Source organism: Akebia trifoliata, chromosome 7 (genome assembly GCF_017979445.1).
Source record: "Akebia trifoliata isolate Shusen 1 chromosome 7, ASM1797944v1, whole genome shotgun sequence".
NCBI lineage: Eukaryota > Viridiplantae > Streptophyta > Magnoliopsida > Ranunculales > Lardizabalaceae > Akebia > Akebia trifoliata.
The window spans coordinates 32,410,284-32,426,988 of record NC_141381.1 but is presented as its reverse complement, the minus strand read 5'-3'; the positions used below and the strand labels follow the sequence as shown (position 1 = coordinate 32,426,988).

The window sequence follows — 16,705 nt, the reverse complement described above, 5'->3', positions numbered from 1 at the left end:
ACTTTCCACACCATCATTGTCGACTGTTGAGTTGTTTTTTATGTATGATTATTAGTTAAATTTGTTTCAAATGGTATTACAATCAATTCTACTTCTCAATTTCAAACCTCAGAAGAGACATGGTGGCGCAATGTGAAAAAAGCCCAAATTTAACAACTTTGGGTTGTCAAATTTCATAAAATTTGACAGATCAAGAGGTTGAATTGGCGTCGAATTTTTCATTGTCAAATTTTTTTTTCGACGAGTTGAAACTGTAAAATTAATGAAGGATGAGAGAAATTCGACAGCTCTAAACTGTCAAATTTGAGAACATCATGAATTTCAATGGTCCTAGACCATCAAAATTCAGTTTCTAAAATTCATAAATCTTGACCCGTCAATTTTTTTTGTCGAATTTTTCAATTTTCACGTAGTGTGGGGGCTTCAAAAATAAGGACTTCGTAATGAAAGTCGTCCAGTACACCATTATAATCATCTTGGTGATTCTGGACATGACTCTGAAGCTGCCAGCCCGTTTCAAAAATTTGTAGAATCCCTTTTCTTACATACCTTCTAGTTTTTATGAATATTTGATTTACCTCTTCGTATTTTCAAGTTGATGATATACACTCCTCAACCTTCATCTTATCTTATGGACAAATGGAAAATGATCGCAATGCCCTCATCATTGTTGTTGCCAACATCATCATCACCATCATTACATCATATAGATGACAAATGCATTTTATATTATATAAGAGAAGATTGTGGTGAAGTGGCATGTCACCAATATCTCAAATATTTATGAGAAAGTGAGTTGCCACAGTAAAAAAATATAGAGTTCCTCCAAAATATGGAAGCAGGTTGGCCAATTCAAAGTTTTTTCTGGCAATTCTTATCAAATTAGCACCGCCCTGTCAAGACGGAAGCTATGGGTTTTAGTCCCGTCAGTCCGGACCTAGAATCCGATGAATCCATCAATTCATCCCTCTTTTTTCTATGACGAGGGCGGGGGCGGGGGCGGGGGGCTAGAAGGGATCACCCTTATTGCCACACATAAACGAAGCGATTGAGGTTTTTATTCCAGCCCTTATTATATTATCCACCTTACGATCGATGACCTCACGAGCATTGATCCTTGTTGCTTGCTCCTTCGCTTGTCCCAAGTCCTAATTGAATTATTGAACTCGAACTCTTGACGAAACCTAACAAAAGAAATGTTAATGAGATAGAAAGTAACTTCATTCATTCCCCTCCCACCGAGAGGAATGGACCCTACCCACTACAAGCGTAGCGGGCATGCCCTACAAATTGAGCAGCTTTACCAACAAAAAGAAGAAGAAAAAAAATAATCAATTTTGGCCCTTAGAACAATTTAAATATATTACATATCAAAAACAACGTTGCAACTAATTAGTAAGGTTTACTTGAAATCTTGAATCATGGTATTAAAAGGGATTATTCCAATATTTTTACTTACGTAACTAGGGACCAAGTCAATTAAATGAGCCATATTAACTGTTTTTTTTTTTTCCTTCTTAAAATACATTTAAAAAAATTGAAATTGAGTCGTGCTGGGATGACACTGGATGTACTGTGATTCTCACAATTCTGACGTGGACATGCATACATAACTGTAGATGATTTTTACTTGTATCACGAGGAAACACATCTATGATTATGTGCACATCCCACGTTAGACTTGTGAGAAACCCAATAAGTACCCTGTGTCATTCCAGCATTTTCCGTTGAAATTCTATGGGCACGTGTTAAGTGCATACTTGGATAGAATAGTCTCTTTCTACTTTAAAAAAATGTCTTTAAGAGAGAATGGAGATGCATCCAGTAAAAATAGAAACAAAATTATTGATAAATTCTTGGATGAACATTACACGAATCCTAATAGTATAAACATTATATCAACCGAGATATATAATGTAAGCCTAATCTTAAAATCTTAATTAACATAAATCACTTCAAATATTTAAATCTAAGAGTCAGATCCTATACAACTAGGCAGGGGAATAAAACTCTCCTCCCACACCTCAATACATGTCATTTAAATCAATATCTTATAAATTAAAGCCTAAAATACCTCCTTTCAAATTTTCCTTGAATTGTGACTTAGGTGGCATGCATTGAGGTTTGGGAGATGGGTTTCAATCCTCCACCGAGGTGCACACGATCTGGACTTTAAATTTAAATATCTTATTTATCAATCATTTTTAATATAGAAAATACTAATTGATATATTCTAAGTATGTCATTCTTCCTCATAACCTTCCATTTGTGATGAGATACACTGACAATAATACAATGTGTCAGTAATATAATGCATCGTATTCTCTAACACATCCTATGTTCTCGTTCTTTTCAAAAATTGAGTTCCCTTATATTAGGAAATTGTTTCTTCTTTTTTAAAATGATTCGAAACCTTGTGACTTTTAATACATATTTTGGTTTTGTGAAAAGAATGGAACTATTAGAAAGTTGTAACAATGATCTTCCCAATAAACTCCATTGTTTGGTATTTTTAATTAATTATAAGATTTACTTTTAGAATTCTACATAATATCCTTCATGATTTGATATACTAGGATTAATAATGAGGTTGAAAGAAAGTTGATTTTAGTTGTAAAAAAATACAAAGAAAAACTATGATCATTCCATTACTTGAGCATCACACGGCTTTCATTATTACAATAACAAATTTGATTAAGGAATTACATAGAAATTAGCTCTTAAACCGTGGAGAAATAATTATCATGGTACTATTAACTAGTAGCTTTTGATAAAAAGTGGTTTTGTATCAGCTAGACAGGGAGGCCTCGACACATGATATGCATGCTCGCGTGTGTGAGACATGTCGTTTTAATTGAATTTCTGCTAAACAAATATGTTATTAGCTGTAATCTCTCCCTATTTCGTCCCATAAATGACTTTTGGTGTGTGGTCTTAAAATTGTACACATCCCCAACCCATTTATTTAATAGAAACATTTTCCTTATTGACTTAGTAAAGATTTTAAGCCTTACTAAGAGTAGGTTTGTCCAAATGGATTACCACATCAACAATCCAACACCACAATATCTTGAAGTTTTTTTTTTTTTTGGGAAACCCAAGAAATATCCCCACTTTTGGTGAGACTAATTAAACTCCTTGGGACTGCACAGACCTTTCCACTCAATCAAGTGTTACGATTGGTAAGTAGCCACATTCCTGTGGAGGGCATATAGAGATTCGAAGTCACAACCTGGAGAGCAAATCCAATCACCTCATACCATCTCAATAAACCCTGTTGGATTGTCTTCGGCCAAAATATCTCTTGAAAAGTCAAACAAAACCATTAGAAGGGACCATAACTACGAATTCATACACACCGAATGACCATATATTACTTGCATGTGGTACTAACCCATTGTCTCGTTCTGAAGTGTATGCAACACGTCTCAAATCAAGTGACAGCAACCCTTGTTGATAATTGGATTCAAAAAAGATTTGGTATAAGAACAGTTAAGAATGGCTCGGTTAGTATGTAGTTTTCTATTGTAAAATAATTTGGGTATCATTCAACTAAATCCTCCTCCACACACACACAATAGAAAGATTAAAATTTTCATAAATAAGAAGATGAATTTGTCAACCCACTTAAGAGTTATTAGTTGAGCCTGTCTGGGAATCAGAAATTGGAGTTAGTCAAAGTGGATTCTGGTTAAAAAAAATTAAACTTTATTTTGCAAACCCTAAAATTTATCCAAGAATTACTTCTTGGAGATACATTATAAAATAAAAAAATTTCAAATATGATTTCTTAAATTATTTATCACACCCTAATTATAGATTAAAACACATCGTTTGAACATTGCAAAAGTTTGGTTCAAGTTATTTACCTCAACGTTACAAAGCATTATAACACATTCAACCAACTTCAAAGTTGTTTACAATTAGGATTATGCTCATATAAAATCCTTAATCTAGTAAATAAAAATATTATAGAGAGAGAGAGAACCTCTCCTTTATAAGTTATAAGTTCATAATAAGTTCTTAAGAGGAACCTTGCTTGCATACACTTTTACACACATCACATCTTTTTTTATTTTAAAAATACAAGGAGTCAAAGAAGACAATCCTCATGGATTAGCACTTGAAATTCAAAGCATACAAATAAAACAATGTCTTATGGACACATTTTAAACACTTTTGCACCCACTTGCATTCTTGATTTAATACACCTATCAATGCATACACGTTGCATACTTTATAACTAAAAAATCCTTTAAAAAATAGTTTAATTCTTCACTTTTGGCCAATTCATGCCTTTAAAAAATAGATTTTTAAAACTCGTCTTATGATGTTTATTTACACCTTAAAATCTTTAAATGATGACAACTCCTAAATTCAAGTAGACGAGGTTTAAATCTTTGAACCTCATATTTCCTCTACCACATTACTAATTCAAAGTTGAAATCAATACGATCAAACCACTAACCTTGACTTGGATCAAGCCAAAGTTTGGACTTAAAGTTTTAATGTTTCCAAACAAACCCAAAAAATCAGTCGAGGTCATAAGCAATTGAAGGGGATTCAACTACTACAATTAGGACAGAATGGTAACCACAGCTCTAGATTCTAGGAAAGTCCTCTACTGTGATTAATTTTGTCCTTTCACAAATTAGGGTATTTATTAGGCACTTAGCTTCTATGGGTGGCACTGTATCATCCACAATTGCTACTCAAACATGGCCTCTTGTGGAAAAAATGGAATAAACATGAATGAAAATATGAAACCTCTACTTGTTAATTTCAAACCCTAACTACCTCTTTCTAGATCTTCCACCTACTTGGGTTCAAAATATTGAACTTTCTCTCTCTCTCTTACATCATAGTACATTAAATCAAACATCATTAAGATCACGACCTATAATTGTAGATTATTGGACCACTGAGGCAACATGCCTATGATGGTTGAGTACCCATCATGGCCTTATTTGATTGCCAATGGAAAATAGACGGAGAAATATTTTCCATGGAAAATATATTATCTTTTAAGTGTAGGTTTCTGCATTTTTTTGAAATTCGTTCGCCTGCTCCTCCAAAGTGACTTTCTTACTCTTCATAGGAAGATATTTCCCAACATCACTCCTAGGAAAATGATTTTTCTACCTAATGTTATTCTCTCTCGGTTCCAAGCCCCAAAGCTAATATCCAACACTCTTATTGACATTTCCCTCTTCGGGGCAACAAAACAGCAAATTCATTTTTCCTGAAAATAAATTGCTTACAATCATGCAAACCTTCATAGTACAAAGAGTTTGGACTACAAAGAGTTTGGACTACTTATATGGCAGGAAGATCAGTTAGATCCCTTGTGGTGAGAAAAAAATCTTATAATTTTAATCAATAACTTCTTTTTGTGATAAAATATCCTTATAATTTTAATCAATAACTTGTATTGCCACTCCCACATTTTCTTATGGCACCCTAATAATAAAACTACATAGATTTCACAAGTGTTGAAGTAGTGATTTGATCCAAGAACATTTTTGGGTGTATGTAGTTGAATCTCTCTCTCAATCTTTTTTTTTTTTTTTCTTACATGATGTACAATAAGACAACGAGAACAAATGCCAAGGTGATAGATTATATACCTCCAAAAAAAAAAATCTCCCCTCAAATGGGTGTGATCTAATGGTGTTAAACATCTCTTCGAGAGAAACTTTAGGTGAAACACTTAATATTTCCACATCAAGGGCCTGTGTATTAGGTTGATATTTCAACAACAATCAATTTTTTGTTTCAGATTCACAATAAAGTCGATAATTTTTATTTCATTGTATTACAAGCTTTAGAAGATGATATACCTAACATGTGCAACACTAAAAGATCATACAAAATGGTTTTTTTGTTCTATCATGATTTATTGCCCCAATTTAAGTGGTGATCTTCATTAGTCAATTGTTTTTATAAGTCAAAAAGGAGTCTTTGTCTTCTATATTTACTACATTGGCTATTACATCTTATCTCAGAAGTTGCAGTTGGTAAGATGAATCATTTTTCTCTTCTTTTTTCTTTTTGAAAGTTATAAGATCTATTATGTACTAATAATGGAAAGTGATGGTCAACCTGACCATAGAAAAGGAAATGTAACAAAACCATTTTCTTTCAAACTTACATAACTCATTCCAATAAATCCTCTTTTTCTAAACATTTTCTTTTCTCTAGATAAGCAAGATTAGTGATCAATAAATAGTAGGTGAAGACAGGTTTTGAAAACCCAGGTCGTGGTACCAAGACTTAGACTTTTGTTAACTTAAGAAACTTGTTTTCGTCTTATTCTTATTAATAACTTGGTTTAGATTGGCCTTAGACCTATAGCTCATTTGGTTTGTGATCAGGTCTCGGGATCATAATTACAGAGAGTTTATCTATTCTTGATTGTTATTTTTCGAAATAAAAAAAAATTATCTTAAAATTTCAAAACTAAAGAATTTTTATTGATTGCAGGTAAAAAGACAAATATTCTGAGACAAATGAAAAAAAAAACAAAGCCAATACTGCAATGCTTGAGCCAAGTAGGATCAAACAACCAAAATACAGGACACAATTCCTCCATATCACCATGTCATAGTGAGGGATTAGTGCGCCATAGTGGTCCCAAGGGAGACAACCTTGGGATCCGCATTAGAACTTTTCGATTATTTTTCCTTCACATTAATAGAGTTGTCTCGTAGCAACTAGAGCAGATATGATCTGAAAACCTGAAAGAAAATTCTATAAATTAAAAGGGTTGTCTTAAAGGAAAAAGGTTCTCCCCCTTCTTCCTAATTTTACTCTATTATTTTTTATTTTATGAAAAAGAGAGTTCTTGTAAAGTGAGAGCTGAAGAACCCCCTCTTCCCTTTTCTTCTTTCTTTCTTCTTGTAATATAAGTTTAGTTTCATCATATTTTCAAAGTTGTGTAATTAAAGGAATTCAAGTTGACATTCGGAATCAAAAAGCAATAAAGAAACTTTCATTATCTTCTCCACTCTACTTTCTCTATTTTATCTTATTGTAATTTATTCCTTGTGATGATCGGCTAGACTCTCCATAGATAGGTCAATGTAGCCAGAGCGAGTTTATCTTAATCTTGTTTAATCAATTCTATTGCTTTTGCTTTTGCTTTATTGTGCTTTTGTGAAGACTCTTAAGATTGGGATTATCAAACCATATATATAATGTTTTAACTTTGATGATTCATGTTTAAATGAGATCAAACTTAATTATACTCTGCGACAAACATAGGATAAAAATCTGATAATCTCATCTTATTTGAAGATTCGTATACATTTGATTCACATAAAGAGTTAATCGATTTACTTTCTGATCGATGAACAATGGCTTTGTTGTGTGGATTGAGATAAATATAGAACTGTCAAGATATTGAGATAACTTGCAAGGGTGGATTTGGCCCCTCTAATATTTAATTTGCATTTCATTTTTTGTTTTAATTTCACTCTTTCTTAACTATAATCTCTCCTAAATCTATTTTAATTTGGTTACTCAAATCTGTATTGGTTTTAAGTTGAAAGAAGTTTCGAATCGGTCGTTGTCCCTGTGAATCGACATTTGCTTACCAAAATTTATTATTACTTGTTCATTATTAAATCTGTAATTTGCATCGAACAAATTGCAAATATAATGGTGGGTTTTTGGAAAAAGCTGAGCAACCGTTACCCGTATATAATCCTCTCTTTTGTAGATAAATTGCAATCCTCTTTTGATATGGCTAGAAATATCTAAATGAAATGATTTTTGATCTCCATGGTGAGGAAATTTTCCTAGAAAATATATCTAAGGGCCATTTTTACGCCAAGAATTTGCTTTTTTTTTTTTTTGAAAAAAAAAACCCTTAAAATACAATTTACAGTGAAGAATGATAATAGGACACTATGAATTGCATTTAAAGAAATCAATTATTTTTCTTTTATTTTTTAAAGAACAAAAAAGAAAAAGAAAAAACCAGTCGTGGAAAACATGATCATTAAAACCAACATGTCAAGAAATCAAGTTTATGATATATCTCTTGATCCTCCCCATAACTCAGGAAGAAAAAAAAAAGATTCTGCATGTCACTCAAAAAATTTACGTAGAAATTCAAACCAATAAAACTCATTTTTCAAAAAAAATAATAATAATAATAATAACAATAATGAAAAATAATAAAACACTTCATGGAGACCTTGGCCAAGTAATAATATTGGAATTTTTATATTGTGGACCACTTTGTAATTCCTCCATGTTTCAAGTCCACTTGCTCTTACTTTAAGGCTCATAAAAATAACCAACTTTTTCTCATGGAAAGTACTCAAACCTCAACTAAGAAAGCATCCATTGAACTTGTTCATATCCATTTTCATGACTTACACAACATAAGATATTGTCATCAATCCTTTTTTCCTTGTCAAGTTTACTTACAAGAAGAGCCTGTGCTTGTTCGATGTCAACTTGGATACGCCTTGGCTCAGAACAGCATTGAGTGAGCTTTGGGAGCTGTAGAAAAGACCATCTCACAAGTGTATCTTTTTGGTTTACTCACTCTTGTGAAAGATCAATGTTTGTGAAAGAGAAAGTTACAATGAAGGGGGTCTTCGTCAACACTAAGAAATTAATCTCTCATTTTTTCTAAAGACACATTTTCTCTGAAGATGACTTCATATGCTATTATTATGATTATGTATGGTCACTTTCAAATATTAAAAAGAAAATTAAAGTATTAAATTAGAAAATTGTTTCTTCTACGACATGTTTTTTCACAAATTAAATAGTACTACCATTACAAGATACAAAGCAAAAAGCACTCATAAATTATTATTACCTGAATTGTTCAATTGACTTTTGGAGAAAATATATATTTAAGGGGCAAAACTGGGTTTATCGAGATTAAATTTGATGCAAATTTGACATTCACATCAAAATTCCACCACACCCTTACTGATTTTTCCTAACCCTAATTGAGATTTCAAAAGCTTTGTTTATTACAATCACCTTTGGATGAAGATAGCAATGCGATTTTTTTATTCAATAAGTGATAAATTTGGGGGTCTAACTCAAAATCAATTGGCAATGAGTAGAGAGACCAGAAACTTATAAGGAGAGAGACAAGGAGTGTCCGATGTGGGACTAAACTCAACAATAAAGATATGATTAGGGCCTAATGTGATGTATGAATGATCACTTTTTTACACTTAGAAATCATTATCATTATCATTTGTGTAATCAAACCCATAACACCTTTTGCACGATCAGATAAATGGAAACCCACTTATTTTGGATCTAATGCCCTAATCAAAATCAAATTGGTGTCTGAGCTGGAATTATTGTGAACTATAAACCCAACAAAAGGCCTCATCACTTTATTTGTGAAAATAAATGTTATTATGAGTGATACCTATATTAGGGAAACTATATGTGTCTAGACATCCACCATGAAAAGGTGGAATCTTATCTCGCCCATTCATCTCCTAAGTGGTTGATCTGTCTAATTGTTCTAGTTTTAGATCTGACTTTACTTTGTACTTCTCGATTGCTTTAAATTGGAAGTCATGTAGATCACTCATATATATATATTTACTGACTTCCAGTAGTGTTTGATTGATTTTCCTTCCGAAAAAAGTACTTATTTCAACATCCATGTCCTGAAAAATGAGTAAAATAGTAGATTAACATATAATTTATTTTGAAACAAACACACGCATTTGTGGAAATTCCGTATTATATATAAATTATACATGTCTTATATACAAGTTATTTAAAAGGATATTTTACTAAAATAAAGAGTATTTATCAAAAAAACAATGCTGAAGTGACCTCAAGATTGTACTTCACATCACACATCTTGTCGTGAAAATGCGTAGGAATCATAGATGATTTTCTCTGAAATACAAGTTAAAAAGCATTTATGATTCCAACACACTTTCACATCAGGATGTGTGAGATGAGGTACAATCTTGAGATCGCTCCAACACGACTCTTTTTTCAAAAGGTGCATATACTCATATTTGTATATGTTTATTCATATTTGTAGTTTGACCACTTTCATGATTTTATTTTTATATCCTTGTACATTTTAAATGTTCATCTCATGAATTCCTTCTCGACGTGGGTTGCATTTTCATGATTTTATTGCTCTTTTATGGAGAAACCCCACTATCACAATCAAAGGCAAAGGCAAACGAAACGTCTACTCTCCTACTACTAGGGGTTTCCCCTCCTACTTTTTTTTTTTAAAAAAAGGTCTTCTTATCCAATTAAAAATAATTATCTCTTCCCCAACTTTTTCTTTCTTTCCCTTGTTTCTAGGATTTTCATTGATCAATGAGAAATCTTACATTCAACATTTATGCATCAATTGATTCTCGTATTTTAAAACGTTTGCAGAACAATAATTTTGAAAACATACATGGCCCATTTTTATACTTGTTTCAATTCACAAATTATTTACATAATCTTTTAATCCAAATAATTCATAATCTTCACTATTTTTTCCAAACTCTCATTTTCTTAATTTTTTAATTTTTTATAATCTTGTGTTTAAAAGAATGGAATGGAAAAACAAGATTTGATTACCACTTCTTTATTATTACTAATTTTGTTATCGAATACTCAATGAAAAATTCAAATATTCTGCCATTGACAATCTATGAACTATTCATGTGATCATAACATAATCATCAATGATCAACTTCATTAATCTTGGAATCTAACCAATAGGTAAGACTATAGATCCTTAATCAATTTTTTAGTAAGATGGATTAAAACAGGAATATTAATGAATCTGTTAAGACCTCATTATCAGTTCTAATCTTCAACTGTGTTAATAGTAATATATATATCATATCAAGTTTTGGAGTTTGAAAAAATATCCACGTGGACCGTTAGGATTTTGACAAGTGTAACAGTGTTTCATTGATTAGGTGCTATAAGGGATTAAAGGAGTTAAGAAGGGTGACCCTAGTGTCCTCTTTAACAGTACAATCCGGGACCTTAGGTCCTTTCATGGTTGACCTTAAAATAAATATATAAAAAAAAAACTAGCTAGTCTGAATCAACAAATTTACTCTAATCAAATCATGGTTACTGAAAATTAACCATAGTTTAGGGTAATGGTAAACTGGCTCAATCCTGCACAGGCGGTGAAAACTACCAAGCTGGGGGTGACTCCAAATATGAGGCGTGTACTTCCTCACACCGAAGCATCTAAATCCCATGCATCGAACTAAGGAAAAGTAGGAGAACATCAAACTCAAACCCAAGAAGTTGAAGTTCAGAATATGGTTTCAAACTCGGGTTTACGTCTCTTTTATAGTCCATGGAATATAAGGTAAATCATTTAACTTGATTTATAATAAATTTATTTATATATTTAAGTGAAGATAATTATAAATGGTTAATAAAATAAGATTGGTTACAAGACATTTAGTCATAAAACTATATTTTATTTGTGTAGTACATGTTTAAATTTTAAAAATAATAATAATTTGATCAAAATCTAAAAAATCTCAATTGACTCGACTGCGATTTTCAAAATATCGTTTGCATCATCTCGTTCATCTCACAAGATGAAGTGAAGGCTGAGACACCGTGTATATCTATCTTATTGTTCAATGATATCGATATGGATTTGAGTGAGTCACATTACATGAAAATTGAAATTTTCAACAATTTTGACCCATTGAGTTTTCTTGTTGAATTTGACGATTTCAACCTATTGAAATCTCCCATCGAAAAAAGAAATTTGACACATTGATCCATCCAAATTTATGAAATTTGATGGCCATGAACTGTTGAATATGAGTTTTTTTTACCCTGTGTCATCTTGGTCTCGGACGAAATGTAAAATCATGGGTTAGAATAAGGAAATGAGGTCATGATCTAGATTCATCATATTTATGTTTGAATTTTTCTTTAATCAAATAAATCATGAATGCCTATAAGATTGCATTAAAGATCTCATCGAAAATTTAAAACTATTTACTGATGCAACGGTTCAGATAAATCGATAAGGAATGTGATTTGGATTCATTATCTCTAATTTTTTAATTGAATTAAAAATTTTCCATTAATTATTATATGTTTTTTACTTTGTAATTTAATTAAACAGTACAAATAAAATAGATATTAAGGTAAGTATATATTTTTGAGTCCCAAGAGAATTTTTACAATAAAAATACTTTATTAAGAAAAAGAGGAAGAAGTGAAGCTAACAGTCATTACGTGTCCGTGTTTAAATGGTCACTGCAAAAGTAGTATGTAGTAGTAGTAGTAGGTCTCATTAAATAAGCACGCTTGGTATGAACTATGAACATGAGTTCCTTTCTAAAAACAATAAAAAAATTAAGTTTTCATCCCATTTATGTCGCTGACCTTTCTTCCCCTGCCTGGCTGCCCATCTCTATATTTATCAGTCTCTCTCTCTCTTCCTCCTCTGCTACCTCACTCTCTCTTTTTCTCTCCTTCATTACTTCTCTCTCTCTCTCTCCCTCCCTCCTCTACTACCTCACTCTCTCTTCTTCTTCTTCTCTTCTTCTTCTTCTTCTTCTCTCTCTCTCTCTCTCTCTCTCTCTCTCTCTCTCTCTCTCTCTCTCTCTCTCTCTCCTCTACTACCTCACTCTCTCTTCTTCTTCTTCTTCTTCTTCTTCTTCTCTCTCTCTCTCTCTCTCTCTCTCTCTTCATGCTGATATGGGCCGATCTCCATGCTGTGAGAAGTTAGGCTTGAAGAAAGGCCCATGGACACCAGAAGAAGATCAGAAGCTCTTAGCTTACATTGAAGAACATGGTCATGGAAGCTGGCGAGTCTTGCCTGCCAAAGCTGGTGACTTCCACCACCCTTCAAACATTAGTGAACTTCTCTCAGTTTATTTTTTTTCTCTATTTTGGTGTGTGTATCTGTGTGTGTGTGTGTGTCATAGACTTCATGGAATTTTGTTGTTGTTTAAAGGACTTCAAAGATGTGGGAAGAGTTGTAGACTGAGGTGGACTAACTACCTGAGACCTGATATAAAGAGAGGAAAATTCAGTGTAGAGGAAGAGCAGATCATCATTCAACTTCATGCTCTCCTAGGAAACAGGTGATTGTTTTTCATTAACATAATTTTAGTTAAAGAAACTTAATGGGTTCTCGATTTCGCTTTAAATTAGCAATAATGATCATCATCCTTATAAATAGGTTTTTCCTTCCATTTTTCTTTCTTCTCTGAAAGTTATCTATCTTCTTCTTTCACTAGAATTTGTTTATGGGTTGTCTTTTAAATCATTCAGAATTACTAACTAGTATTCTTTTAAAAAAAATTTCACATAATTACTAGTTTCTTTAATTCTAAATAAATTTTCAACTTCAAGTGGTTTCAATAAAAAGGAATTCATTTAAGATCCTTTATTTTTCATGAACTTTTTGTGTGAGTATGTGTGGATTAGAATAAGCTTACGTGGACGCATGCAATGGTCAAGTATTGAGTCTTGTGAGGTAAGTTTCTACTTATACTAAGTCAATGGTTATTCACTCCCATCTCGAGGAAGATGATTTAAATTAAAGTTGTATTGTATGGGACATGAAAGTATGATGGTGTACTCAAATTGTTATAATTAGCCTCATTGGTTTGAGACTTGATGACACTAACGAATATGATAAAACCATCACCAAATCTTTCTTCATGACCGACCCGTTGGGCACCATTGTCGGTGGAGAAACCGATCACATGGCAATGCCTGTGATATATGAATTCATCCTATTAGTCTTAATTGTGACAATCTACGTAGTATTTTGCTGGCATAATCACTAATTAATTAACATGCATGTTGCTTCATAAAGTGATGGAGAACCAAAATGCAACATCCATTGTCTTTAATTAATGGGCTCTATAGCAATTGTTTTCACTACTATTATAGCTTTAACACTACAACTCAACCCATGGTTTTAAATCTTGTATCGAACGAGATTTAAAACCACCCGCGTTCATTTTTCTCATTGTTGAACGAGATGTCTTCCGAGACGACTCGATCTAGTTCATGGACCAGACGAGATGTCAAAATGAGTTTTAAAACCATGACTCAACCTCTTAAATGTAATTTGAGGTCGGAAGTAATGGCTTTTCTCTTAGTAGCTTTCAACTACTCAATATAACCCTTTAACACAAACTTCAATTTTAGCTAAAGTTCAAAATTGGGTCTCCCTCATTATTATTATTTTTTTAATTAATTTATTTATTTTTATCTGCCCTGAAAACACTGCTATAGTTGATGGTTTCTAGGAATTTCTTGTTTTCTAAGCTTTCTTGATTGTCTTTTATCTCTCTTGGTGTCTTTTCTTTAGGTGGTCGGCTATAGCCACACACTTGCCCAAGAGAACTGATAATGAGATAAAAAACTATTGGAACACTCATCTCAAGAAACGGTTAGCCAAAATGGGTATCGACCCGGTGACCCACAAGCCCAAAAGTGAGGCCCTAAGCTTGATCAACGGCCAATCCAAGACCGACGCCAACCTGAGTCACATGGCTCAATGGGAGAGTGCCAGACTTGAAGCCGAAGCCAGATTGGTCAGAGAGTCCAAGCTACGCTCCAATTCATTCCAACAACAACTCAACATGTCAGGTTCGGATTCGGGTCAGAATCTGCCAAATGGTTGGCAAGAAATCTCGTCAAAGTCAACAAAAGGCAATGATCTTGAGTCTCCAACTTCTACTTTGAGCTTTTCAGAGAATTCAATTCCAATCCCAACCATTGGATTCGGCAAGAATCCGACTTCTTCGATCGAATTCATCGCAAGTTCGACTACTTGTGAAGGAGTATTTAAAGGAGGTGAAGAAGATTTAAAATACTATGGAAAATTGAACCAATTTCCAGAAAACAAAGAGAGGACTGATAATTCAATGTCATGGACTACAGCCCATCATGACATGGTATATGTGGGGCAAGGCCCGAACGAGCCCGTACCCGTACCCGTACCCATACCCGTAACGAATTTCATCGATGGCTTCACTGATCTTCTCCTAGATAATTCTGATGATCGAAATTCATCCAAAGGCAGTGGGCCCTCCGAAAATGCTGATTGTGACGACTTTGAGAACAAAAATTACTGGAACAGCATACTTAACTTGATGAACACTTCTCCATTGGACTCTCCCCTCCACCCTTGATGTGCTCCAAAATTATCAACCAACTCGTCCGAGTCAACTCAGTGAAGTCCCATGTTTCTCTTTTATTTTATTTTCAAGTCTATACTAAGGCTTTTAATGTGGGGTAATTAAGTAGAACAAGAGAAACCTAATTGTAAGTAAGGAGTAAGAAATGAATAGTGTGGTTTTTTAAGGGTGTGTCTTTGATTTGGAAAACTAACTTTGTAATAAATGTATAAAACAAGAAATAGTTATTACTTGGGTTTTATATATGACTTTGTCCAAAAGAGGTGCATTTATGAACCAGACTTTAGTGCTGTTAGTTTCAAGTCGCATTCTGTTCTTTCTGAATTCTTCACTCCAATTTATTTCTCCGTTTCAATTGAAATTCAACTCCTAACGTACGACATTCAGTAGGGTTTATTGCTAACCTACGCCGCAACCCACGGAGATATGGATCAGGGAACTCAAACCCGAACCCGATCTAACGTGTCTTTTCAGAATTCCGGGTCAATCAATGTAGGTAACCCATAAATGAGATTTGAATCACATTAAAAAAAGAAAAAAAGAGAGAGAGAGAAATTTCACCAAACATGATCAACTTTTGACAAAATTCTCAATCTGGCTCACTATTCATTTTAATTCTCAAAATAAGAATAACGATGTTACAGGCTTTTCAAATGATTAAGTTGCAATTATAAAGTAGTTAGATCATTGATTTTTTTCTTTTTCAAAGTAACAATCTTGTTGGTTATAAATTGACGATTGTACAAATTCATTATTTTTTAGTGAGATCGTCACTATATAAATTAACGAGACTATCACTTCAAGAATAAAAAATAAAGAGACCAGCGATCTTGTTACTTTATAACTGTGAGTGAGATAGTCACTTTAAAAATCTTGTGATCTCGCTCTTCATGGTTTGAGAATTAAAATGAATAGTTAGTTAGAATTGACATTTCATTATATTCAATTCACGAAACGGTAATTTATCCTCCAAAAAAGGAAAATTGAAAAAAAAATATGATAATTTACAATTAGAATATATGTAAGAGGCACGTGAATGATAAATAAAAAAGATAAATAGAAACGAATACATATTTAAAAAAGAATGTAGGAATAATTTCAATAAGTGATGAATATAGAGAAAGTTAATTAATTGAGTTGGTTTGGGGATGTTCTATAAAGACTGATTACAATCTCCACAAAAATAAATATTCAAGTTCAATGACTCAAAAGAGTAAAAGAAAAACTCAAAGTAATTTGAATGGAGATAGTGAAAACAAATATAAATTTATTCTAAATAAATAATAGGAGACACTTTTTTTCCATTTTCCATTTTTCCTTTTCATTCAAGAAGCCTGTTATTAAAGTGTGATCTATGCTACAAGAATCGAATCCATGTCGATCTTTGGATGTTTATCATGCCCAACATGGTTCGACACTAAACTATCCTATCTACGAAGGTGGTAGCATATTTTGAAGAGTCATGACAATCAGACTCTCCCACCTGATGTGGTATGTGCTAGAGCCATAGATTTTTGTCTCAGGATACACATCCCATAAATATG

At 32.9% G+C, this 16,705-nt stretch overlaps 1 protein-coding gene and 1 long non-coding RNA gene across 3 annotated transcripts; one reads left to right on the top strand and one right to left on the bottom strand.

Moving 5' to 3' along the window:
* Positions 1-12,424: 12,424 nt before the first annotated feature.
* Positions 12,425-12,689, bottom strand: LOC147399151 (uncharacterized). The gene is made up of 2 exons (XR_015180100.1): positions 12,625-12,689; positions 12,425-12,516 (listed from the first exon to the last, which is right to left on the bottom strand). It is a non-coding gene; the product is annotated as an uncharacterized LOC147399151 (long non-coding RNA).
* On the top strand, positions 12,600-15,406 carry LOC147399150 (transcription factor MYB16-like). Of its 2 annotated transcripts, XM_086448598.1 has the most exons (3): positions 12,608-12,832; positions 12,959-13,088; positions 14,330-15,406. In XM_086448598.1, exons 1-3 carry the CDS (start codon positions 12,700-12,702, stop codon positions 15,153-15,155), a joined length of 1,089 nt encoding a protein of 362 aa, XP_086304724.1. In that variant the 5' UTR covers positions 12,608-12,699; the 3' UTR covers positions 15,156-15,406. The 2 variants fall into 2 exon arrangements, with proteins under 2 accessions (XP_086304723.1, XP_086304724.1); XM_086448597.1 differs by having other exon boundaries at positions 12,600-13,088.
* Positions 15,407-16,705: the final 1,299 nt, after the last annotated feature.